The 24,730-nt window shown below is 40.1% G+C and overlaps 1 protein-coding gene across 3 annotated transcripts; it reads right to left on the bottom strand.

The window, feature by feature from the left end:
- Positions 1 to 221: 221 nt before the first annotated feature.
- Positions 222 to 22,084, bottom strand: kcnn2 (potassium calcium-activated channel subfamily N member 2). Of its 3 annotated transcripts, XM_034095401.1 has the most exons (9): positions 21,234 to 22,084; positions 20,747 to 20,842; positions 10,885 to 11,303; positions 10,462 to 10,603; positions 10,223 to 10,333; positions 10,010 to 10,137; positions 8,076 to 8,084; positions 5,099 to 5,168; positions 222 to 2,200 (listed from the first exon to the last, which is right to left on the bottom strand). In XM_034095401.1, the coding sequence occupies exons 1-9, from the start codon at positions 22,002 to 22,004 to the stop codon at positions 1,925 to 1,927; spliced, it is 2,022 nt and encodes a 673-aa protein (XP_033951292.1). In that variant the 5' UTR covers positions 22,005 to 22,084; the 3' UTR covers positions 222 to 1,924. The 3 variants fall into 3 exon arrangements, with proteins under 3 accessions (XP_033951292.1, XP_033951293.1, XP_071061196.1); XM_034095402.1 differs by lacking the exons at positions 5,099 to 5,168; positions 8,076 to 8,084 and having other exon boundaries at positions 2,080 to 2,200; XM_071205095.1 differs by lacking the exons at positions 5,099 to 5,168; positions 8,076 to 8,084 and having other exon boundaries at positions 2,080 to 2,200; positions 20,747 to 20,839.
- Between the last annotated feature and the right edge of the window lie 2,646 nt (positions 22,085 to 24,730).

Here is a 24,730-nt window from a genome sequence, read left to right as displayed (position 1 = left end):
AGTGTACATTAGGATACTTAAATATTATCACCCAGTGCAAAATGTACCCTGAAAACACCTACCTTTATTTGTCTTGGTCAGTGGAAAATCAAAGGTTGTCATGCCAAAAATCTAATTTAACACAGACAAACAAACATAAATACAAATCCTCTCACAACAAAAAAAGGATGCAGACAACTTGTATATTTGTTATTGTTTAATTGTTTATTGTTTAAGTTGCATACAGTATAATCTCTCATTGGTTTCTATGTTGCTGAAGTTTGTGGACTGAACATCTGTCATTTTGTTGACCACTTGTTGGTCAGTGGGTGGGCTGGTTGAACAAGATCAGTGCTGTAAGTTGGATTAACTCCTCTGGCCCATGCTATGCTCTGTGAACCTTAATAAAGGTTGCATTAAAACTATGTTCGTATAGTGAATATTATCTATCTAGTGGGTATATTGGCAACATCAGGGCTTTTCAAACAGTCGATACAGAGATTGACTGTATGAAAAGCCAAAGAGGATATTTACTTATATATATTTTTTTACTTTTGAACAATTCAAAACCTAATACAAATTGTAGATAGATTTACCAGCTCTGCTCTTTAATATTGCTCTTCCGGCTCAGTCAAAATTGTCATCAAAAGCCTTTGTTGTAAAAAGTAAATGCAATCTAAAGAATAATATAAATTTGAAATAGTCCATAATCAAGATCAGGAAATAATTGAATAGACAACTTATGTATTAACTCCAGTCCAATACATTTTAAACAAAATGCTAGATATGCTGAATCTGTCGCTTCATACATCCCCGTTATTGTTTGTTGTAGTAGGTGTGCTTGTCCTCATCAAAATATATAAAAATAGGCATTTTCTTTTTAAAAGGTAGATACGTGTTTCAGCGAGTTGTTGTTCAGCATTTGTTGTTGCCCGGTTGGGGGGACAGCAAGCATAAATAGCACAGGGAAAAAATGAACAGGAGGTGAGACACAGCAAGACAAGGGGTAATTACTGACCACTAACTAAACTCCTGCATATCTCTACAGCTCTAAGTTAATGCTTCTTTGTGGGGGAAAAAGGGCTTTGACTTGATTCATCAACATTAGCCACAACTTGAGAATTGACAATAATAAACCCATGCCCAAACATCTCAAATGTTCTTCTTTTAATGAGCAACGCATTTTTATATAATACGTCAGTCAGCATTGAAGTGCATTGATTAAAAAGTAAGTGCAAGTACAGATTTTGATGCATTCATTTTGACTAGAGGATTACATTATTTGCAGTGTCGCCCCAAAAATAGTCATTCTACAGGGGCGCTCTGCAAAGGAAAATCGCTATAGTTGATGCTGTTCCTAACCTAAAAGATATATGCTTTTTTCCCTCATTTCAAGCTTTTTTAAGTTATCTCTGAGTGACAGTGTGCAGCACTGATTTTCATCTGCAGCCTGCTCTCAGTTCACTCCAGTTCATCAAACACAGCACTTTTCCCCAATATCACTGTCATGCTTCCTGACTGATTTCTCAGTGATTTCTCAGTTTGCTTTGAGGAACACGGCAACTGACTCAAGTCAGCGGAAGCACAAAGTCTGTGAGAAGCACTATTTTAGTGCAATAGTTTCACTTATGGTTACCTTGCCACGTAAAACTGGCTATCTCTGCATAGAGATGGAGTAGAGTTTGTATCGTGCCCCCATCGATAGGCCTTTTACTGAGGGAAGTGCCTTTGGGGTCATGTCACCAGAGCAAGGATAACATCATCTTTTGAGGTATTAGAAAACAAATAACAGCATGAAGTTATCCATTAAAATGCATTGTCCCCAGTATTGTGGATTCTGTCATCAGAATTTGGATAATACTTATTGAAACCATAAGGCTTTACGATAAATGCAACTTGGCCATATGATGGCAAAAGTCATCAGTGGAGGCATGCCCCTTGGACTCTAGCTGCTCTCTGAGGATGTGGGCGGTGCTGTGGAGGACGACCTTCGTCGGGACACTGACTGTGAGCGCTCAGGGCTGTGTTTGTCATAAGGCTGGAGCTGCACTTCCAGGAAGTCCCTGTGCTGCTGGCTGATGACCTGGCTGATGAGTCCCGGTAGAGCCTGCAAGTTACTCAGTAGAGTCTCCAGCTTTGTCTCCAGCAGCGCAATCCTCTTCTCCATGTCCTCTCCTCTCTCATTCAAGTCCGATATCATGTCATACATGATATTCTGAGTCTGAAAGAGTGGAGAGGAAATACACTTAATATTGTCATTTTTCAAATTGGTGTTATTTTTGATTGACAACCTGAAAATAACATACTGTATCTACCCATTATTAACAATCAGGATGAAACAGGCAGAAAAAGAAAGGCTACTTTGTTGCTTCAATAACTATACAGTTGAAAGATTTCATTCTGAAAAAGAAGTGAAGTGAAATAGAAGAACGTAACCTCCACTTTAGATATTCACTTGCAACACATTCTGTTCAGACTTTAAATAATAGAAAAAAACATACGAATGGATCAGTCGTTACTCACTATTAGTGGTCTGTCAGAAAACAAGACTCATATACCCAGTTGAACATTGAAAGTGTTAATAGTTCTGGCCATTGTCTTTTCTCGCTGCTCTGTGCTGGCAAAGATATCCCCCTCTCAAGTGATTCCAATGTAAGTGATAGGGACAGAATTTAATATGAGGCTTCAGAAGCCAAAGTTATTAAAATTACAGTCTTTGTATTTCCATTTTTAGTATTTCAGTTGAAAGGATTCACTCTCCGAGTTACAGTGGAGGGGAAATAACACAAAAGAAGTTTTTTTTAACAAAGTTACTTTGGAAGTTACCCACTTAATGCAACCCCCCTGAACCCCACAGCTGTAGCCTCATATTAAACATTTTACGTATACTTTGTACTGAACTTTGATATGGGAATTGTTTTAATACCTTATTAAAACAATTGTTAACCCATCCTACAGTATAATCTCAGCATCTAACGCAAAAAGAAATAGGAGGAAATATAAATATCAGTAAGCATCATACAAATCCTGCCAAAATGACAAATCAAATATTACAAGTTAAAGTAAAATCTTTATTTATGGTACCATAATGGATTCTTTGTTATCGAGTTTATTGGCTGCAATTTCACAGCAAGTGATCCAGTCCGGGGGCAACATCAGGTTAAATTACAACCATGAGGACAGCTTTCTGGCAAAGGTCGGTTGAGAAGGGTAGATTTTATATAACCAGTTTACAAGACTTCTCGTTACCACGCAGAGGAGAGTATATTATCCTTTAACCTTGAGGAGACAGGAAAGGTGCCTGCTGATTACGCATGATGCTTTCTGCTCTTTTGATGCATCAGGAAAATATACTGTAGCTTCTGCTTTTTAACTCCTGAGGTTCACTCTTTAAAAGTAGTCAACAACACTCTAAAGAAATCCATGTCACATTTGGGATGAGTTGTGGAAGTGATGCTGCTGCAGGGCGGTTTCTGAGGTATTATTCAGCGGAGGACTAATAATCCCTGCTGGCAGCCTGGAGGCGATGTCATCCATCACTTACCTTGTCCACTTCTGATTTGAGGCGGGAGTAATGGGATGGGTTGTTTATGTGAATCAGTGAAAACTAGCAGTGACAGCGCTCACCCTGACAGCTAGTGGAGACAAGGGTTTGTATCATGGATTTAACATAAATGAAATACTAAATAAATGTCATAGGTCAGTTGCTCATAATTGCAATTCAACATTTAAAAAGCTTGTGTTTTGATAAAATATATAAAGAAATTGATGGATGTATTATCTATTATCAGAAATGTATTGCATGTGGAGCTAAACTGACCCAAGTCTGAGCCTCATCTGTAAATCATGAATTGCAAAAAAAACAAAACATTAAAAAGTGATGGCATAAAATGCTAGAGACCCAAAAAAATGGACTTAGTAAATCATAGGGAGGGAACACATATACATACAGTAGAGGATGAAACTGCGGTTATGTTGGATGAACTTCAACTGTATAATAAAACCACAAATTGACACCATATATCCAGTGTTGGACAACAAAATTAAAGAAGGCGAGAGAAGAGAGCTGCAGAGAACTTTCAAACAGCAGCTTCAGTGAGCAATTTTGCAATTTGAGGACATCTAATTCAGTCTGAATGACAACATGTAAAAAAGTAAATGCTGTGGAAAGACAACATTCACTCAAACAGTGTGTCAAATAAAAAGAATAACAAACAAATGTAATACCTCAGACTGGGGAGGAGATAATGAGTTAAGGGGATACATTGAGTTCTGAGGAATTTCCCATTGCACTGCAGTGGCAATGCAGCTGCCAATGGTATGTTCAGCTCTATTTAGCTCCATCTTTCCAGAAAAAAAAGCACAGGGAGACTGAGGCTGCGCTGCCCTCTTATGGCAACAGACTCTTATCACAGCGCTTATATATCCAGCACTGGCTTTAAGCCACTTTTTTATCCAATGTCACATCCCAACTCTCGCTGCTGTTTTACAGCGCGAGGTGATTGGGCAATATTTACTAATACCTTACGTGACACGCTGGCCTGCATCGAGTTTGACTGTGCTGTACGTTTGAATGTCAAAGCCCCTGCCTTTCTCTTCTCGCTTTCTCTGCCTTAACTTCTGGCTGAATCATCAGATCACAGTGTGTCTCCCTTCCCAGGTTACTGTTTCTGCTGTGTCAGGCTGGCACACTGCCTGGTCTTTCCCCAAGGTGTTTTTTAACTTCTGTTTAGTGCATCTGGAGACAAACATCAGAGAATACATAAAGTGTACAACAGCACCGGCAGAAAGGGGTTTCTCCTCACTTTCATTCATACATTTTCCGAAGAACATGTCCTGGGGATAGTAATTTACACTGTGAAATCAAATATAGTTATTATTTCAAACCCAAAAAACCAGAATCTCAGTTGAGTGCAGACAACCAGAGGCATCACACAGATGTAAGTATAATCATTCTGTCTGTTTATTTGACACCTGTAGACTTTATTATATCAGAAGACACAACTAATTCAGCGAGTGAACTAGCATGCATTGAATTCAATCACACAGGAAAGAAGTTTATCAGGATAGTTGTGTTGCCTAATGTACAATGCAGCAGTAGACTGTTAGTCTAGCTTACCTTAGCAAGGTCCACTAGTGAGTTTGCTTGGTCATTCAGCTTGCGTTGCTCCATTTTAACACTTCTCAATCTGAACACAAGACCATTCAGAACCCAATAAATTAACGCTATCAGAATACCGTCATTAAAATTGTGCACACACAAGGCATACACACGGAGAACACTCCCAGGACATGCACAGGATGTGTGTCGATAATGCAGGGATCAGTCTGTTTGGTTGAGCTGCATGCAAGTGAAAAGGAGACCACAGAGGGTGAGGGGCTGCCACTGAGGAGAATGAGACCAGCTCAACATCCTATTCAAACAATACGTACCATAATAAAGAAGTCAGGCGGACTGATCAAGTCCTAAAGTTTAACATGTCAGATGATAAAACACCAAAATCTGTTGTATCTTTAAACTTATATTTTTGGTTAAGCCAACTTTTCCTCTGTATGAATTATTAAGTCACTCAAAAGCCGCAGATATCAAACACTGTTTTATGTTAACATAGAGAATACCGTTTCTTTAGATAGTTGTCAGCTGCACATACAGTATGTGGACTGTTTTCCTTTTGAGACTTTCCAATACAAACATTTGGATTACACAATCTGCCCTTTAAAAGGAATCCGGTTAATCTTCCATCAAGAATAGAAAATTATTCATTACTTGTTAAAAAAGGAATAAAAGGCATAATTTCCCCAGTGTCAGTAAATTAATGGCCCACTTTTTTATCCACCAAAAATCCTACCATCCTAAAAGACTGCCTACTTCATACAACATGCTTGAATTATTCACATTGCCTGTTTAATTAGGCTGCTAAAGCCTGTTTTTACTCAGCCTCTCCGGGGGCTCAAAAACAGCAACTGTGCAGTATTGTAGAGAGTCGACCTCACGTGGTTTCCAGATATTAAAGAGGTTTCTTTTCTCCTGAATCACCCACGCATGCTAAATTACACTGGGCGCAATACACAGAATAGCATCATGATGGCCAGTTTGCCAACGTTTCAGATTTTCTTATGTAATAAGAACAACCTATGGCTGACTGAGAAGTGAATTCAGTTTGAGATGATTATAAGGTTATTTATGAATAGAGGATTTAAGGGGCCCTCGGGAGGGTGGATCTGTTAATTAGGTGAAATGCACCTATTCTCATGCATTATGTGATCATTTCTCTGTTTCCTGAATACAGGCGGATGTTGAGCGAAGATGACAGGGTACACATTCAGAGGGAAGTCACTAAAGACAACTAAAGGCCAAGGAGGGTGTCTTGACATTGGAGGACCAAATGCTTTATACAAAGCAGACTGTAAAGACAAGTACAGACTAATATTTAACTTGTATTAATCATGTGTTTAAATAAAAGAAAAACAAGTGTATCCAAAGTGATGGAAGGTCATAGATATTCAATGTTAAATGACCTTACAGTTGATGTAAGACCTGTTGAAATTATACATTTCACAGTTGGATGACCATTACCTTGGGGATGGGGTCAAAGCAAAGGGCAGCTCGAGGTTAGGACGAGGAAACCCACTTGGCCTGTCTTTGAATAATGTGTGTCTCTTTCCCCCAGTCAATCACTCCTCATGAGCATTTCCCCTCTTCAATGGGCACTCTAAATGTGCTTGCATCAAGGAAAAGGGCTACGCTAAGCTTTTCACTACCACACTAAATCAGTTAAGGCAATCTCGGTTAGTGCTGTGCCATATCTTTTACCCTCTCGGCTTGCTTTCTTTGTCATGACCTCGTTTTACCTCATTGTGGAAAGAAATGCTAATTTATCTTCAGTGTAATGGGCAGGGTGTCCACTCTGCAGCCCGTCTATTCTTTTACTGTCCCTGCTGACAGCTTCATGCTGTCGGTCACCGTGGCAGCCTCTCGGGCACAAACGGGATTGCTCGGAGGCTTTACCCTGACCTTCCTCTCAGGTCACTTTCCTGTTTCTCCAATCACTGATCTCTGAGCTAACAAGCATTCACTGCCCTGCCCCGTGCCATAATTCCCACTTCAACCTTGTAAAGGGAAAGGGACAGCATTCCCAAAGGGGATGGTCTGACTGCTCTGAGACACAGGATGTAGGAGCTGTAATGGCCTCGAACATACTGTGAGACATTTGCTTGCATGCACACTACATCCTGCCTGCGGTGGGATAAACAGCACCATCCAAATGACCTCAGGACTTTTAAACTGTATCTACTACTTGCTCTGATACTTGTACTTAGTGCAGAAATGACAGCTATGTGTCCGTGTTATTTACCATCCATGATAACACTAGATCAGCGTCTTCCACTGTGTCATCCAACAGAGAAATGGAGGAAATGTGGCTGCAAATGTAGCAGAACAGGCGTAACAATGGTTCCACACGCCGAAAGATGACCCTGAGCCCTGATCGGTATGAGCATGACTGCTAAGTTGCATAACATGACTTGAGGGATATTGTAAGTTGTATACTTGTGCTACTGCAGGCCTGTCTCCTGTAGAGCTCTAGTCGTCATCCTTCGGTACGTGAAAGCACAGTTGATTGGAGTTTAATCAGTGGCTTTCTGATTAAAGATCAAATTGTCATCACATCCATGCAGAAATGGAAAGAAAAACACCCTCCATCACCGATAATTAAAATTCACTTAAGATGCATCATGGGTGTATGAAGTGCAGCAAAAGTCTACCCAATAATAAGACGTAAAAAAGGTGTTTGTTATTGAAAGCCGTTTTTAAAAAAATGGTAAATGGCAAATGTGAGGTTAATGTATGTTTTATCAAATTGTTACTCAGTCTCTAATGTAAACCTTTGTAGCATCTTAAATGAAATAATTTGCAACAATATGATAATGTCATGCAAAATGATTTGATCAGTGTACGCTATGACATTTTTCGTGTCATGAATTTCACTTATCAAATGAGGGAGTGTAATTTTGTAGTCACATTATTGGGTTCAAGGACAAGCTCTCGTTAGCATGCACACAACAGGTCTGTATCTACATGTGAGGCGAAGACTTACTTTCGAGCTCTATTGCATTGTGTCGACACAACCAGGAAAAAAAAGGAAACATAAAGTAGACAAATGAATTATTACAACATTAGATACACATATTCAGATGGAAAAATCTGTTTTCTCAAGTCTGGCTGCTTGAAGCTTTATTGGTACGCTGTCACCTCACTTCTGAACAGCGGCAACTATTTTCCCTTTACTTATTTCTTCCTGCAACCAGCGTGTTATCTGTCTCTGAGTTTGGACTGTTTTCCAGTAGCTGCAGCGTTGCTTGCTCTCTAAGTCTAATCCCTTTTTTGAACACTTGTCCTGGTTATCAGAAACACAGTAGATCAAAACAAACTTCCTGTAAACATTCCCCAACACAAACAGTGCCTTAAGGCGTCTATGGCTCCATTCAGAAAATGTTTACACCTCACATCCTTTACAGTGATTCATGAAAACTTCTGGAAGTCAAGGTATGCTGTAGGTCTTTTCCGACCCTTCAATTGAGCGAACTGCTCGCTGTCAGAACACTTCCTGTCCTATATTCATCTCACCTACAGGCAATACTTCAAACTCTCCAAGATAAAGCCTGTGAACACACTACCTTGAGAGCAAAATAGATAAAAGATAAAGGTGTGACGGGAGGATGTTGACTCCATGCCGAGTAGTTGTCCTTGCACACAGATCTGGATGTGACTTTTTCCCACTGAATCTGGTTCTCTATAGATTTAGATTTAGCTCCAAGGGTTTTACATTATCAGGCTGTCCTAGAGAACAGGAGGCGGACATGAGTCGCTGTCATTACCGCTGCGAATCGGCTGAATAAGACAGCAAGGACATCATCACAGCGACCGTGACAAAACTCTATTAAACAGTACAAATCTGGAAGCAGGTTACAGCAGCAGCAGCAGCAGCAGCAGCAGCAGACAGTGTTGTTGTTTCAGTACCTCTCTACCTTGTAATTAAACATATTTATGAAACATGAATGTATGTCCAAAAGATTCATGAGCAAATCAAGGTTGCACATAACAAAGACCCATATACATACAGTACATGAAACCACAGACAGCAAACAAACATACAAGCGGGGGACATTTCACTTGGGCATAAAGCTACATAATAGCAATGCACCTCTAGTTATTTTAATGAAGCACTGAGCTGATTGCCAGTTGTTGGAAAGGGCCACAGGCTGGATGTGCTTGTAAGCACTGTAGGTTGAAGAAAAACAGGAGCGAAGTGCGGCTAAAATCAATAGTGTTTTGGAGTTAGATAGCACCTCGGGGGTCCTTGGGGACCAACTAAAAGACTAGCTGACAGGTAAGTGTCTGACCAGCGGTTAGAAAAGTAGGAACCCACATGTGTCAGGCCCCGAGGTCAACCTGACATTTACAGCAAAAGGAACACACACCAGTCAATGTGGCAGGGAAGGTGAGAGAAGCAGAGATATATCAATATCATACTGCTTTCTATTCTGTAACTTGAGAATATTTCAAGGTAAAATTAGATTTTTTCAAAAATTGTACAATTGAGGACTGATTGTTACCATTATATCCCACGAGCATTGAGGATTACAATCTCATTCCAAGTAAATTCCCATTTCCACATACAATATGCAACTTACATAATGACAATTCTTGCTCTTTTTTTATATAAATGTATTACAATCTCCTCTTATGCATCAGCGAATCCTATTCACATAAATGTAGTTATCTTGCCTATTTTACCACTCTTTTTGAAGCAGAATCAACAAGCCAACTAATTTCCACAGCTGCAAATGTAAAGTTTGTTAAGTCATGTGAAACAAACAAAAGATCCTCCAGCACATATTTTTGCTACAGGTGTCAAACAAGTCAGATTTGAGATGAGTGTTTAATCAGTATCAAGTGAACACTCTGGGGGATGAAAGGAATTAGAACGACATGAACAGGGGGGTCCGCGGCTGAGAGCGGGGTACCTACTGGTGAATGGCTTGGAGAAACTTCCTCTGGTGCTTCCTGACTCTGGCATGGTCCATCTTCCTCACCAGTTTGGTGTTCTTATAGATGAGCCACGTCTCCCTGAGAACATTCGCAGCTGTGTTTTTGACCTAAAGAGCAAAAAACATAAATGAGGAAACATTTGAATTTAGAAATCAGAAAGGTTACTATCCAAAATGTGGAGATTTGACTTACTCTTTTTGTTAACTGGGTGTCCATCATAAAATTGTGGACATGTTTTTCAGCTTTGGTTAACTCCAGTTTCTTTGCCACCACAGCCACCACCAAGGCAGTGCAGCCAGCACCCTGTGAAATAGCAAGACATTCAGGCACAAATACATGGTGTGGATTTTTCTTTACGAAATTATAGTAACACAGACGTTACTACCATTACTTGAATATTCACAGGCAAGCACTCAGTCTGCTTTTCTCACCATAATGCCAGTCAGGAGGCAGACTCCTTTCCCACAGTACGTGTTTGGGACCATATCCCCATAACCAATGGTAAGAAACGTGATTGAGATCAACCACATGGCTCCTAGAAAGTTGCTGGTTATGTCCTGGTTGTCATGGTACCTGCAATAAATAATAAATGCATAAGGTTCATGCATCCAATGCACTCCAGATTAACCTCATGACTATTTCTCATTTGTAAAAAACATAAAGAAATACTGGTAGTTCTGTACATGAGATAAAATGTGTTGTCTGCATATTGCGGGACTTTCATTATTTCCTGGGAATCTTTCTACGATGCTTAGACACAGTGTGCTAAGCACTGTGTGCATTATCTATTTTTATGCCTTATCTATGTTTCATGCTGAGCAGTGCTGCATAGCGTGAGAAAGGGATCTAGGCACCTCTCGCAGGCTCTCACAGTCCATGCAGCAATGATCCACAGTGAGATGGTGAAGACCAGCAGCACGGTGCCGGGGCAGATGGTCATGAGGGTCTTCATCACGAAGCGAGTGTTAAAGTTAATCTTGTTGAGTGCACCAATGCTGCGGGACGAGGCATCTGTGAAGAGCTTGCTGTGCAGCAGCATGACGCGAGCGATGAGGTACAACCGCAGGAACATGGGTATGGACAGGATGATGTCCACATCTGCATCCGTCTTGGAGGGCACGTAGGAGTAGGCCAGACGTGCCGTCCAGGTGAAGGTGTAGTTCCCTGGGATGGGGTGGATGGCGCACACCAGGATCTCCAGGCAGATGAAGAAGATGCGCTCATATGTCATGGCTATCCTCCAGTCATCTGCTGCGTTGTCCACCATAAATAACTGCAAGGAAAGGGCACGGTGAGGCTGATAGAGGGTAACATTTCCATCATGGTGACACAGCAAGCTACAGGAAATCATTAAACCCTATTAAACTATAAGTCACAAATAGCCTTGGGTCATTAAGTCATATTTTTTAGTCTCAGACTTTTTTCTCCATGTTTTTGTCCATTTAAAATAAATGATATATCCATCATATTATTTCTGGCCATTTTAAAGAGCATACAATTAATCCCTTTGCTAAAAACAACCTTTGGAGGATTTGGATAACTCATATGATAAGTAGAGGACGCTACACACTCTTGAGGCCAAATATGGCCTTTAGCTATGCACTGGGGCATCTGATGAAGGTTGCAACATGAAGAATCATGCATTCATTTTTTTGTATATTTTTCAAAGAAAATTAACCTGCCTGTTATTTCTATTACTTTCAGTATACTAAGAAAATCGCGAGATTACCTATTTTAGTTTGATTAAAGTGAATTCAACTGCTTTCCGTAAGGTAGCAAGATACTTAAAATTACAGCTAAATAGATTTGTAATCTATTAGTCAAAAAGCATTATGATTCAGCTATTATGATATAAAATATATCATATAATAGAGAAAATAGAAAAATACAAAACTCCAGTTTCCAGCTTCATGAATGGGAGGATTTTCTATTTCTCGTTGTCATTATTGTAGCAAATATAACATCTTTGCTATTTTAGCTTTGGTTGAATAAAACAAAGCATTTCAAGAAATCACTTTGGGCTCTGGGAAGAATTCATATAAAGTAAGTGCTTTGTTGTAAGAAAAGAAAAAGGTTTGTTATTCCTCTGCTTTCTGACTCCTTGAGTAAAAAGCATTAGAAAATAACTGTTTCATTAGCAGCATGCAGTATGCATTTTATTGATGAGAACATCTGCCGCCTCCACATTAGCATTAGCTTCTGATCGCCTGGCCACCCTGAGCAGAAGGTAGGGCGTCGCACCAGGGACTTCAGTGTGGGCGGATTTCAACACCCCTCATCACTCTTCTCCACCCTGTCCTTTGTCATATAGAGCGGCTTCCTCACATGGTCACCTCTGCTGTGCCCTCTTTTTGTCCGTCCCCTCCCTCCTCCTCATCACTTTCAACCCAATCTACAGTTATCGTCGGCCAGAAGCTTCACTTGCTCAGTGCATTCACCCTGAACTAACCGCAGGGTCACAGTCCCATGGTCATGCTTACAGTCGTAGATGCACTCTCAATCTTACTCCTCTTTCCGAGTGTTATATTTGCCTCTGTGGCTTACACATGAAATACTATCAAACTGTATTGGATTCACTCACATTTGTCAAATAATATCCCTTCTTGACACACCACACTGATATTCCTCCACAGCTGCTACTCTATCCACTCGATCACCTCAAGGTCCTCTGCCTGCTGCTACAGGCCATCACAACTGGCAGCAGATATTTCACTAAATGTTGCCGTCAGCAAATACAGGCGAGGTTTCCTGCAGGCTGTATTTGCCATGAGAGCAGAAGCCTCTCAAAAGGAAAGAAAAAATCTGCACATGATTATAATTTGTTGGACAGCTCCTTGATATGGATAGTAATGAATTATACAACATCTGGGGACTTATCTGAATTTGAATGCAAATATCACACATACAGTACAATGTTTTTGCTTAGAGTTTGGCATCGCTAAGAAAAGGGTTGTGCGTCATTCATCTTTGAGTTCAGCGCATCTTCAATATTTAAAATGTGCAGTTGGATTTCAAGTTAATTTTTTCAACTCCACAAATAGCTGATGGCATTACTTAGAAAAAAGAGTGAGGGAGAATGGGATATGCTTTCACATGTTAGGGATCACACAAAAATAACTGGGAGAATGATGCCGGGGTTATAACAGTTGGAGGGTTATGTCATTTTTGATTTTATAAAGGAGGACGGCCTCAATTTTTGTATTCTTAAATGGCTTGGATTTATATTTAAATCCTTCCTTTTCTTGCAGTAAAGTTAGATCAAAAACATTTTGTTCGTGTGCGCCATGGCAAATAAAGTTTGTTGTACACAGAGCAATGAATTGGTTTACTAGCTTGTATTTTTTTTTTATTCTGCATTAAATAGGAACTAAAGTTACATTCATCACATTAAAGTAAGCTTGAAATCAAACTTGAAATGTAGTGTATAATGTTTTTTTATTTTCTCTGTGTCACGTATCAACAACCCTGGGGTCACACATAAGGTTTTGCCCCACACTCCCCTCCGAACTAATTGTCGTACAGTCCCTTAGCTGTTTAATCCTGAAATACTGTATACATTGATTTATTGAACAGTGGTTTTTAAAGTACAATGTTCTAACACACACTTAAGGCACACAACACAACTGGGGCTTTTGCCAACTACTCTTCATTTAGTCTTACCTGGAATTGTTCATTATAGAAAAAAGGAAAACTGTCCCAATCCTAGAGGGCTAATGGGATCAGTGACCTAGATTGTCAATTTCACAGTAATACATCAAATTGAATTGCTGAAGTAGTCATTTTTCTCATTCTGAAATTAAAGCCCTTATTCAAAATGTTCAAGGACAAAGAAAGCACAAATCAATAATGGTGTGCACGGCCACTTTTCTCACAGACATACATGAATGCTCCACATGCTTCAGTTTGACAGCCTCTAAGGCTCTCCAGCACTACTGCAGCGCTGCGCTTCAACACACAGACTTCACTGACCCAACAACAACAAACACTGCACTCTTATTACTGCTTCTGAGCCAATTATATGTCCAACAGCCACTGTACAAGAACTGTCAACAAGCTGGTCCATAACAACAAAAACAAAACAAGCTACAGCTAACACATGCCCCGAACAAACGGTTCATCTGACCCACAAAGCCGCTGCAGCTCATTTATATTTATTTAAAGGGTACAATCAAAGTTTCCCCAAACACAGAAAACACATTCATTAAATGTTCAGAGGCAGTTGTTCATATCAAATGAGCGACACCGAGCTCTTTTAACAAACTGACATCTGTCAAAGAAGTGTGTAACTCTAACCAAGCTCGCCCTGTAGGGCTTAGCAAGTGAGTGTAATGTAGACATGGAAACACAAGCTGTGACTCCACTCTGCTACGGTTTCTTACTTACAGGGTTAGTGTTCTGAATGCATCTACATCTATTGTTTGCACACTGCACAAGCAGCGTTTTATTTTACATTTTGAACAACACAGGCGTCCTTTCAAAAGCAGTTAAAAAGTTTGTTACCTCAAAACAATGCAATTAAACATTTAAGCGCAGGTTGCATAAGGAAAGCCTACTTGGTGGTTAAAAGCAATTATGGTAATGGCTGAGCTGAAATACAATACTCAAGGGCCCTTTACTTCAGAGCATGTGGAAGTAAAGGGAGGTGGAGGAAATGACATCTGCAGTGGAAAAACCTTAAACTGCATGTCTTTAATCATAATACGATGTAGAGGAAGACACTGAGAATTAGGAATTAAAACAGACATAATGAAACAGGACACTTGTAAATTAGCTACAGGAGGCTGCCAAATAATTGAAACACAGCAAGTAAAAGGAGTTAAAATGTTAGCTAACTTACACGGTTGACAAAACAAGCCTTTGACGATACTGTCTATCTGTTTATATCACGATATAAATCAAATATCATTCATGTGTACGGAAGAGGGATTTAAGGATGTGAATGAAACACACCACACAACACATCAAACAAAAACTATAATACTGCCTTTTACTACAGAAAGGTCGGTAAAACTGAAAAAGGAGAAACAAACGAAGATCCGTCATAAGGAACTTCCACCTTACACAAACACAAAGAGGAACATCAGTTTCTGAACCCAACAAACATACAAATTGAAATCATGGAAAGTTTGTAACCTGATTTAAATGACTAATCAAGTAAACACAACCTCTCACTAAACATTACTGGCATCGGCATTCAGATAGTTTTGGTCTCATTTACCCATATCATTTCCTTTCTGCTCTTAATGATAAAGCTAACATGCTGGTGTTTAACATGTTCAACATCTTATTCAGTGTGTTAGCATGCTAGTCATCACAACACACAAAGTACAGCTGAGGCTGATGGGAATGTTTTGTAGGTATTTCCTTTTGACCAGATGGTGGCAATAAAAGGTAAGAAATGTATACTGAGGGGGAAATGGATATCTGAACTGATTTAATTGTAATCAAACAGTTGAGACATTTCAATCAAAACCATATATCAAACGCATGGTGGCGCTAGAGGAAAAGTCAGGGAATCAATAGGCTTGAGTCATCTGTTCATCCTCTGGAGACTATGAATCACTGCACAACATTTCAGTGAAATCCATAAAAAATGGTTAAGACATTTCAAAGAGGGGGGCGGACCACAGACACAAACTAACTGTCTTCGGTTAAAATTAAACAGAAACATTGAATTAATTGTTTTAAGGACACTTTTCTTAAAGGTTTTGTGTTCTTATTTATTATTATGGACATTGGAGTATGCAAGCCTTATTCTAAACCTCATTTTAACATTGACCCCGGACAAAATGTCGTCTCTTTCCAAATAAATCTGTATTCCTCACAGTGAAGACAAAGCACAAGAGCACCCACATTAAGCCCCTGCTTGGTGCAACACATCTTAGAGAACAAACACTGAGTGAGTGACAACGAGGACAATTTGAGGGCAAACCCAGCAGTCACGTTTCTCTCAGCTTGTTTTCTGATGGACACAAAATGCAGTCTAATCTCTAAGAGTGCATGCCCCTTCATCATCATGAGGAAGTTGTATTCATGTCAGGTCGAAAGACAATACGGCTGAATATGTCCTGAGATCCTTCTCTGCCTGCATGCGTCAACACTGTGCCGTATCAGAGGAGCTCACCTGCCATGCTAAGCTGGGTTGGTTACTGGTTTCACAACGCTCAATATAACTAATGGAATCCGGCTCAATATTTAATCTGTGTAATGTGGAGATGGGAACATATATCTTGTCACTGAAAATGAAATCGCTCAATCTCATTAGTGAATTAGGTTGAGAGGTCCTGCTCGATTAATGCAATGCTTTATTTATGATATCAAAGCGAGCCACTAAGAGACCACTTTACTGAGTAAATCTGAAGCGGTTGCAGAATCAGTTTGCTTCTGTTTCTTAAATTAAGTCTCGCATTTGCATACCCATTCTTCTATTCAAGCAAAGTTAAGCCTCTCTGAGCCAAAGTTAAAGCTTGTATAAATCGTTCTTTCTTTAAAGTGTTGCTGCTGCGGCCAACAAATTAATAACCTAAAGATCATCTGCATGTGAGTCACATTGAAAAGCTTCAATCATTTCAAGGAATGTAAGCTCTATGGGAGGCGGCGTTTCTCTGCCCTTGAAATCCTGTATGTTCAGTGAAAACTCTGAGGTCACCAGCCAGTGGTGGTTATCTGACTCCTGTCTGGAGTCTCAGGTAGAGGACAGATTTCGCAGTGAGAAACGCACAGCATGTCCTGAAGTTACACCATATCTCTAACACATACACGCACCCGGAGGCGGTCTGACAAGCACGGCCAAGTTTGACTTTGGCAGGATTCACTGGCACAGTTTTGGATATTTGTTGTTATTTGATCTTTTCTGCAGATTGTAAAATGTAACGCTGTGCAACTGTGAAAACATCAGTGCTGGAGTTTTATCACAAAAAGTATACACATCAAAGACAGAACAGCCCCCAAAGCACTTTGCATTAGTTTAAGAAAACTCAGCAGAACTGTCATGACAAGGTATGGCGACAAAACAATGGCCTTAACACAAATGCCCCTCGGCAACAAGCCTTTGATATAAGGAGAGAAAACTTGAACTCATCAACTATCTCAGCAGCGAGAGCAGAACGATGCTCCCAGCTCGTAGCTCATATCAGACTTTGACAATGACGAATCAAAGGCATGCAGCAGCTATAGACTTCCACTCGACCTATACAGTAAGTCGCTGCCTGACAACGCAGAAAACTCAACTGAAAAGTCTAAGAATTCCTCAGGCGGATCGCCAGCTGTTACAAGAGACATCAGCGGGGATAAATCAGGCCAATAACCTTTGAAGAAGAAGTACAAAAAGACACTGAACAACATCAATATGTACAAAGGATTAATATGATGTATTTTGATTGTAAACGGCTGCACATGTCAATGGATATTTAGCGGAACACACTTCATCTCTGTTAATGCACTTAGCTCTACACCATCACTGCCATCGCAGCTCAGCACATAAACAATTTCAAATGACAGTTGGTGTCCAACATCTGACCTCTCTGACCTGACCTTTTGAGATTGCAGTCACTCTGAGGAGGAATAACTTCCTGTTGGTTTACCCCGTAACATGAGAGGGCACCGTCTTTAGCGATAAGTAAATCCGTTTTAAGGGGCTAGAAGTGGTGAAGACATATTTCATCATCCTGACTTATGCTTCTACATCTGACAGGCACCTGTGAGTACACATGGGTGTGCATGCATAATCTATTTCACTGCAGGATCAACAATTCTCACATGGAAAAGTGCACTTTAGAAAAAGCACTTTACTAATTTCACTTTTGCTTCGTGTAGGCATAACAAAAATGAAGTGGGGTACACAAAACAGGAACATTCAGTATTCTGAATAACATAACAGGGTGAGATGGTTGTAATATGTATGGAGTCAATTAGACAGGAGGTTTGTGTTTGTTCAGTGAAATTCTATGTCGGAACGCTATAACGTAAAAGAGCTCTCCATTGATGCTTTCATGTCGAAGTCCATTTACTGGTCATTTGGAGTACAGCACAGCATCTGAAGATAGTTGTATAATGTATGATGCTCTGGATAAGCTTTGGAATTGTACTCATTTCAGTGTATTAGCTTAGCTCGGCAGATTTTTAAAGGGGAACTGACAATATATCACATGCCTTTTGGGTTTCTAGAGGTCTCATAATTTGCATCTGAGGACATCACTTGAGTCAGCGTCAGTTGGACAAGAAGACTACAAGTTTGCAAATGAAACAACGACAAGTGTTAAAAACAGGGGTCAGGGGTACATTGAAACATATGGCTTTTAACCAGACAGGACAAATCAAATGTAAACATTTAGAATGAATGCATATGAAGTCAAACCACATATGTTTATCAGATGCAAATGACGAAAGCGCAGACAATTGAAAAGGGAACACAATAGTAAACAGTGTGTGCATGTGAGTGTGTGTGTTGTGCAAGTACATAGGTCAGTCTGCAGGAACAAAGCATTGACAGACTAGCAACAACAGGCACTGAAGTCCCTCAGGCAGGAAAGCTACGGAGCAGCTGGAGTGTGTTGTGGAAGTTGAAACATAAACACCATGAACTGGATTTAAATAGTAAGACGGAGTCAGTTTCCAGGAACTGGCTGATAGTTTGTTTCGAAGAGGACTTGATGAATTAGAGGCCAGACCTTACAATCAACATTTATAGAGAAGGAGCAGGGAGTGAGTAACACTGCAGTGACGTGATGACATTTTCTGATTCATTTAAGTGTTCAGGCTTCAACGTTTCAATAAATGGTGTATAAATCATTGTGAAGAGGGGATGGTGAAGAGTGCATTGCAGTAATCAACTCAAGGGCAAACAATTGCCTCAATAAACCTTTCTGGGTCAGCAAAAGAGGCAATGTTATTGTGAAACGAGAGAGCGCTATCTGGGGTGAGAAATGTTTTGGATATCGACGTGACTGTCAGAGGAGTCTGGATCAAAGAGGTTTGAAACAGCCTTCCGGTGTGGTAAATGTGCAGCTCCTGACAATTAAAGGAATGTGGGGGAAAAAGCTTGTTTAAGAGCTAACAATGAACATTTCAGTGTGAAGGAAATTGTATTGCTTAAAAACCATTTACTATATAAAATAAAGCGGCTTATAGCTTTTTTTTAAACTGCTATTATCACTATATTGACAAATACAGATGTGTTGCTGCACCATGACAGCGAGAATATATGGGAAACAGTGAATAAAAGTGTGTAGCTTAAGCACTTAACTGGTTTACAACGATCATAAACGTACAGCAGGCACAACTACTCATTTAACACAATCTGTTGTAAAACTCTAAATGGAAACCTGCCGTGATGAAAAATGCACCTTTGCCAGATATTAGTCACAACTAAATCACTACATTATTTATCATCAAGAAAAGTTAACACAAGCAAGTTCAGTTTAAGAATTGAATAATTTACACAGGATTAAGTAAAAGGTGCGGAGGCCATGGGAGGGAAGACTGATATATGATACTCTCATGCAAACTTACAGTATGCTTTGTAATTTATAAACAGCTACTGGGAACTGTCTGCTGGGGAAAGGACAACTCTTCTGTTATGCATTGAAATATGGTAATGTTGTGTGTTTCTATCATTCCTCATAAAGAAAGGCTTACAATGAAACTTGTGAAGGGGGCAACACTTTCACTGTTGGTCTTTTTCAATAACTGATTCTCCACTGGGACTAGTAAGCACTGCATTTTCCAACAACGCTGATGAATAATGCAACTTTAAATGCAAAAGATAAATTGTGAAAAATGTAACATTTACTGTGTCCTGAAACATATTCTCAATCTTAAATATAATCATATTAAAAAAAAGCTGGATCAGCTAATATAATTCTACTAAAGGTTGTTTTTTTTAATCAACATTTTCGTTATCCCCCATTAACATGGTTACACATTGTGTCATTCAAGATTTGACAAAAATGCTTGAGTTGGGTTTCTTTAAAAGACAAGTTTTCCTTTTAGGTTGATTTAATTTTAAAAAGAAAAGACAGTTTCTGATACATGAAAGCTTTCTGGCAACATACATCCACCCTGCAGACAGTGGCACCATTCATTCTGTGGCTGTTACACAAAGACACAAGTGCTAAAGCGCAGGAAGAACTGTAAGTAATGCAACAATGCTCCGAGGCAAGGTCATAAAACTGCCAAAGTGTTAGAACATCTCAGGGGACGCCGACAATCTATATTCATCCACTGAGCCTTGCGAGGAGTTCCTAAATCTTATCAAAATGTATAATGAACTGTTAATGGCGCTTCAAAAGATGATCATCAGTCGACAAGACTCTACTGGGCAAAAACCTCTACTGTCATTTATGCAATCTCAGGGTCGTGTGGCTTTTTTTGGTGTTCAATATATCCTGGGACAGACATTATTCATGGTAACTTTGGGAAGAAAAAGAATATGAAAAAGAATAATATGAATTCATTGAGTTGAGTCCCACAGTGCACAGATAAAACATATTGCACTTCAGTTGTCTATACAACTTACTTATTTTAGCACATTTTAAAAGTCAATAAAGAACATCATCCCTGACAGCAAATGTTGGGACATTTTGACCATAGTGACTTCCTGTAAAGATGGGTTAATTCACTTCAAATGGAGCATTTACTGAAAGTGATGAGACATGTACTGACTGATGACCATTCAACACCAACAGTTAAAGAATAATAAAGGTGTGACAACATTACCTGTATCTCTCTTGCATGGTATATGATAATCAGCCCCAGGAGAATGATTGTAGAAAGGCTTATCAGGCATTTTAGAGCTAATGAATACAGGGACTCCTGGAAAAGAGCAACAACACTAAAGCCAAACAACAAGCAACATCATGACATAAAAGCACATTCTTATGATGGTAAATCAGCCTTACTATAACATGTAAGACACAAGCTTGAAAAAACATACGTAAGTAACAATGCAGCTTCTTAAAGTGTAGCCTATGCTGCAACAAATTCTGACATGAGATATCTTCTTCTACTATTAGGGTCGATGAATGGACAGCAGTGGGCCTTTTGGCCTGCATGTGACAATGTGACTACCTGGGACACTTTGCAGTGAGTCAAGACAAAGTGTTTTACATAACTTTTATGTAACACTTTTTGCACAAGTTCTGTCTTAATTACTTCTTCCGTCAGCGTCATAAATTAAGTGTCTGGCTTCTGTGTGGATACGTACCTTTCCATAAGCTCCCCATGAGAGTTCAGTCTCTATAACCATAACAACGATCCCAAACATCCCAAAGATTAAAGCATAGTCGCTGAGCCGCTTCCTTTTCTCAAACAAGGCCCTCCTGTGCCCCAGCTTTTCCCCAATGTTCTGGTTCCTCTTTTTCCCCGATTTGCCGCCGCTGTGGCCGCAGCCTCCCCCTCCGTCTCCCGATGCGTAAGGCATCAGTGTGGTGGAATTATTGTCCGGCTTGGATACTAAAGTGTCCGACGCATCTGCGCCCGAGATGGGCTGCAAAGGCTGTGACTCGGAATCAAACTCGTGTATGTTTCTGCGGGACGAGCTCAAGTTGCTCAGCGGCCGCATTACGCCGCCGTTGTATCTGCAGCTGCTCATGGCTATTTCATTGTAGGAGTTACTGTCTTTGTGGCTGCTGCCCAGGCTGCCCCGCTGACGATCGCGGCAATGCTGCTGCTGATGGTGAGGATGATGATGCCTGGATGAACTACCATGACTAGAGGGTGTGAACTCGCAGACGCTGTACTGGCAACCTTGTCTCGAAGACGTTTCCGAAGGTGTCCTCAAAGTTCCCACAGTGGTCGGCGACGTCCCGCGAAAGACGAGGCTTTTCCTCGCATCACAGGTGCAGCTACTGCAGGTGCAGCATTGGTCGTGCTGCTTGCCGATCCGATCCTCCCGCCCGCAGTAGTGCTGGTACTTACAGTGCTGGAACTGCTGCTCTGGAAAGAAATCGTTCTGCAGCTGCAATGGGGTTTCCATGTCAGTGCTACCGTTTAAAGCAGCAGTCGGGTACCACAGAGCACCCCACGAAGGGCGTTATGGTACTTACGGGAGGACAGAGCCGCTGCATGGATAGACCCATTTCGGCTCCGGTAGAATGAGAGCACAGCCTCCGATTGGGCAGAGGGGACCAAAACAACTGTCTCGACGTCATGAAAAAAAGGTTGCAACCATGAGACGTGAAGCCCAGCCTCATTCCATTAGGATCAACAGAAATGATATTACTGCTTTCATCTTTTATATACCTGTACTCTTGCATTTTTAGAAATACCTGAACTTGAGGTAGGCCTAACTTCTTTGTAAAACTTCGGGGCAAAACATATTTTTAAAGTGTAAATTCAAACACATAAATGGTGTTTTTCTCATTGTTTACTGCACTATATGAAAACACCTCTGCATTATGAGATACTGCCATTCACACGGTTGTAATTTAGCTTTTGCACACAACAGCCATCAGCCAGGACCTATTCATAAATCCCTGACTTATTCCCATGTATTGACTTCATAGGAAATACACGTAGCTCGCTGTCACCGCTGAGTTACACGGTGCTGATTCCATTCAGCTCATTGGCCGCTGACCATGTGATCGTGCAGGCCTGTAGCACCTATATGGCCAGAGCTCGTGTCTGCAGCCACAGATTGATGTGACCGCTGGTGGCTGCGTTATTAATGGAAAAGAAGAGTTATATCACCCTAAGGAAATACCGCCAACTGCCCGAGATTGAGCAGCTGTGAAGGCATAAAGCAAATGCTGAAACCCAATCATCCACATGTCCTGGTGCATGCAGCAACAACAAATTTAGTCTTAGGGCTGTTAGACAATATGGGAGTTATGTTTTCATATTTGTATTGGGACTATAATAAGAGCTTCAGTTGCATTGGACTCGTAAAAGTTGTCTTTCTCTGATATACATCATACACCACCAATACACAAATCAAAACATCTGCAAAGTTGAAAGAGGATGAGTTTAAAATAAATCACATATTGTTTTTGAACGGGAGCTAGAAACGTGTAGCTGTGAGCTGTGCAAAGTGCTCAAAGGCAATCCATCATTCATCCAACTAACTTTCAACACCATGGATAGCTCCACTCGCTCATTGATCACTACCAACCCTTTAATAAAACAAGCCCTCTGCACAGGATCGCAATGCGCACTTCATCCTGATTGGCTGGGTCTGCATACCACGTGACACTCACCCCCACCTTTTACAGCCTTTTCTCCTCTCTGTGAGCGTGGAGTCCAGTGAATGGAGACATTCTGCAATAATTCAAGCCACAGGGTTTCCTATTTTGGAAAACGTTGTTATTATTGTGTGTGGCAGAGACAGAAGGAAGAGCTGGAGTTGTTCACTTAAGTGATCTTTCTATATTGTATTGCTATATACTTTTTTGCACCTATTAATTCCAGTTAATCTTGGTATTAACCGAAAGTAGTCCGATTTGCCCTTAGCCCCCCCCCCCCCCCTCAGTCATTTAATCAGAAGCTCCCTAACCTCTGCAGCTTAACACCGAGGCTCACCAGCAGTTATTCATTTTGATTTATGAATCTGAACGTTAAGAGAACTTTCTATCCATCTACAGAATCAAGTCCTATACTTACAAAACGTTTTTTTCAGCCATATAACTTTACATCACAGCACAAGGTTTTGCTTTTCCAACCAGAACAAAGATTATTGTAAAATTGCAAATAGCATGGCTCACATTGCGCCACGCTAATTTAGAAACCAAATTCATTTGTGTGTTTAGTGTTAACTATCTTTGATGTTTATAGCTGTAAAATCATAATATTATGAAGTAGAGTTTCACATATAGCCTAAATAATCAGGTGTGTCCCATTAAGATTGAGATATCATTTTCAGGGGATATCTGATAACAAGATTCAAAGATTCAAAATCATGGGAAAATATCAAAAATTAAAGGATGTTCATGAACAATCCTATATTTTGGAGGCGGAAAAATTAAAAATATAGTAAAAAGTAGGACATAATATAAGATCATTTATAATTCGATATCATTATTTATATACTCACACGTTAAGGCCCTGCTCAGGGAGATCTGGGATGATCCGTAGAGGCTCAAAGAGTCCCATGAGAGTCCTAGAGGCCAGTTATTCACTCAATCAGAGATTTATGATCAATGAACTATAATTAAATAAAGTGCATTCATATTGGCCATGCACATATTATTCATTTATGTTCTGTATCAGTGCATCAGAAACTAGTTGTTGCTCCCCCTAGTGGTGAAAATGAATGTGGAGACTGTCTCAAAGGAGGTGTGGAGAAACATAATTTAGTGAGGTAAGTAAGTACTGACATTTTTCCCCGATACAAATAAATGTCCTTCAGATGACACATACACAGCAGACAGATGTTTGGGATAAAAAAAGGCATCCCATGTCCAAACATCAGCTATTCCAGGAACAAGGATTCAACGATAAAGAAAAAAACATTAAGAGAAAATTGAACCGCATGCATTTCAATACTGTAACAAGTCTATAGGAGAATTAAAAAATGCAAATCCAGATTAAAAAGTCAAGTTCCACATACAATATTTAAATGTTAATGTATAAATAAAAACATAATATAGAGGCAACATTTTGATATGCACATTTATTGTGTCATTAAGGACTAAAGTGTAGAACTTAATGTGCTTTACAATTAAGCAAAACACATAGATCCCTGTGTGACACTGAGGAACATTACAA

Source organism: Pseudochaenichthys georgianus, chromosome 12 (assembly GCF_902827115.2).
Source record: "Pseudochaenichthys georgianus chromosome 12, fPseGeo1.2, whole genome shotgun sequence".
Taxonomy (NCBI): Eukaryota; Metazoa; Chordata; class Actinopteri; order Perciformes; family Channichthyidae; genus Pseudochaenichthys; species Pseudochaenichthys georgianus.
Note: the sequence above shows the minus strand (reverse complement) of the source record. Positions and strands in the feature narration are given on the sequence as shown.

Coding starts and splice junctions, on each gene's coding strand:
- kcnn2 (XM_034095401.1), bottom strand. CDS start 22,004: ATGGAAACCCCATTGCAGCTGCAGAACGATTTCTTTCCAGAGCAGCAG. Junction 10,604..10,884: donor ACTGTGAGAGCCTGCGAGAG/GTGCCTAGATCC, acceptor TATTTATTGCAG/GTACCATGACAACCAGGACA. Junction 10,138..10,222: donor ACACCCAGTTAACAAAAAGA/GTAAGTCAAATC, acceptor TTTGCTCTTTAG/GTCAAAAACACAGCTGCGAA.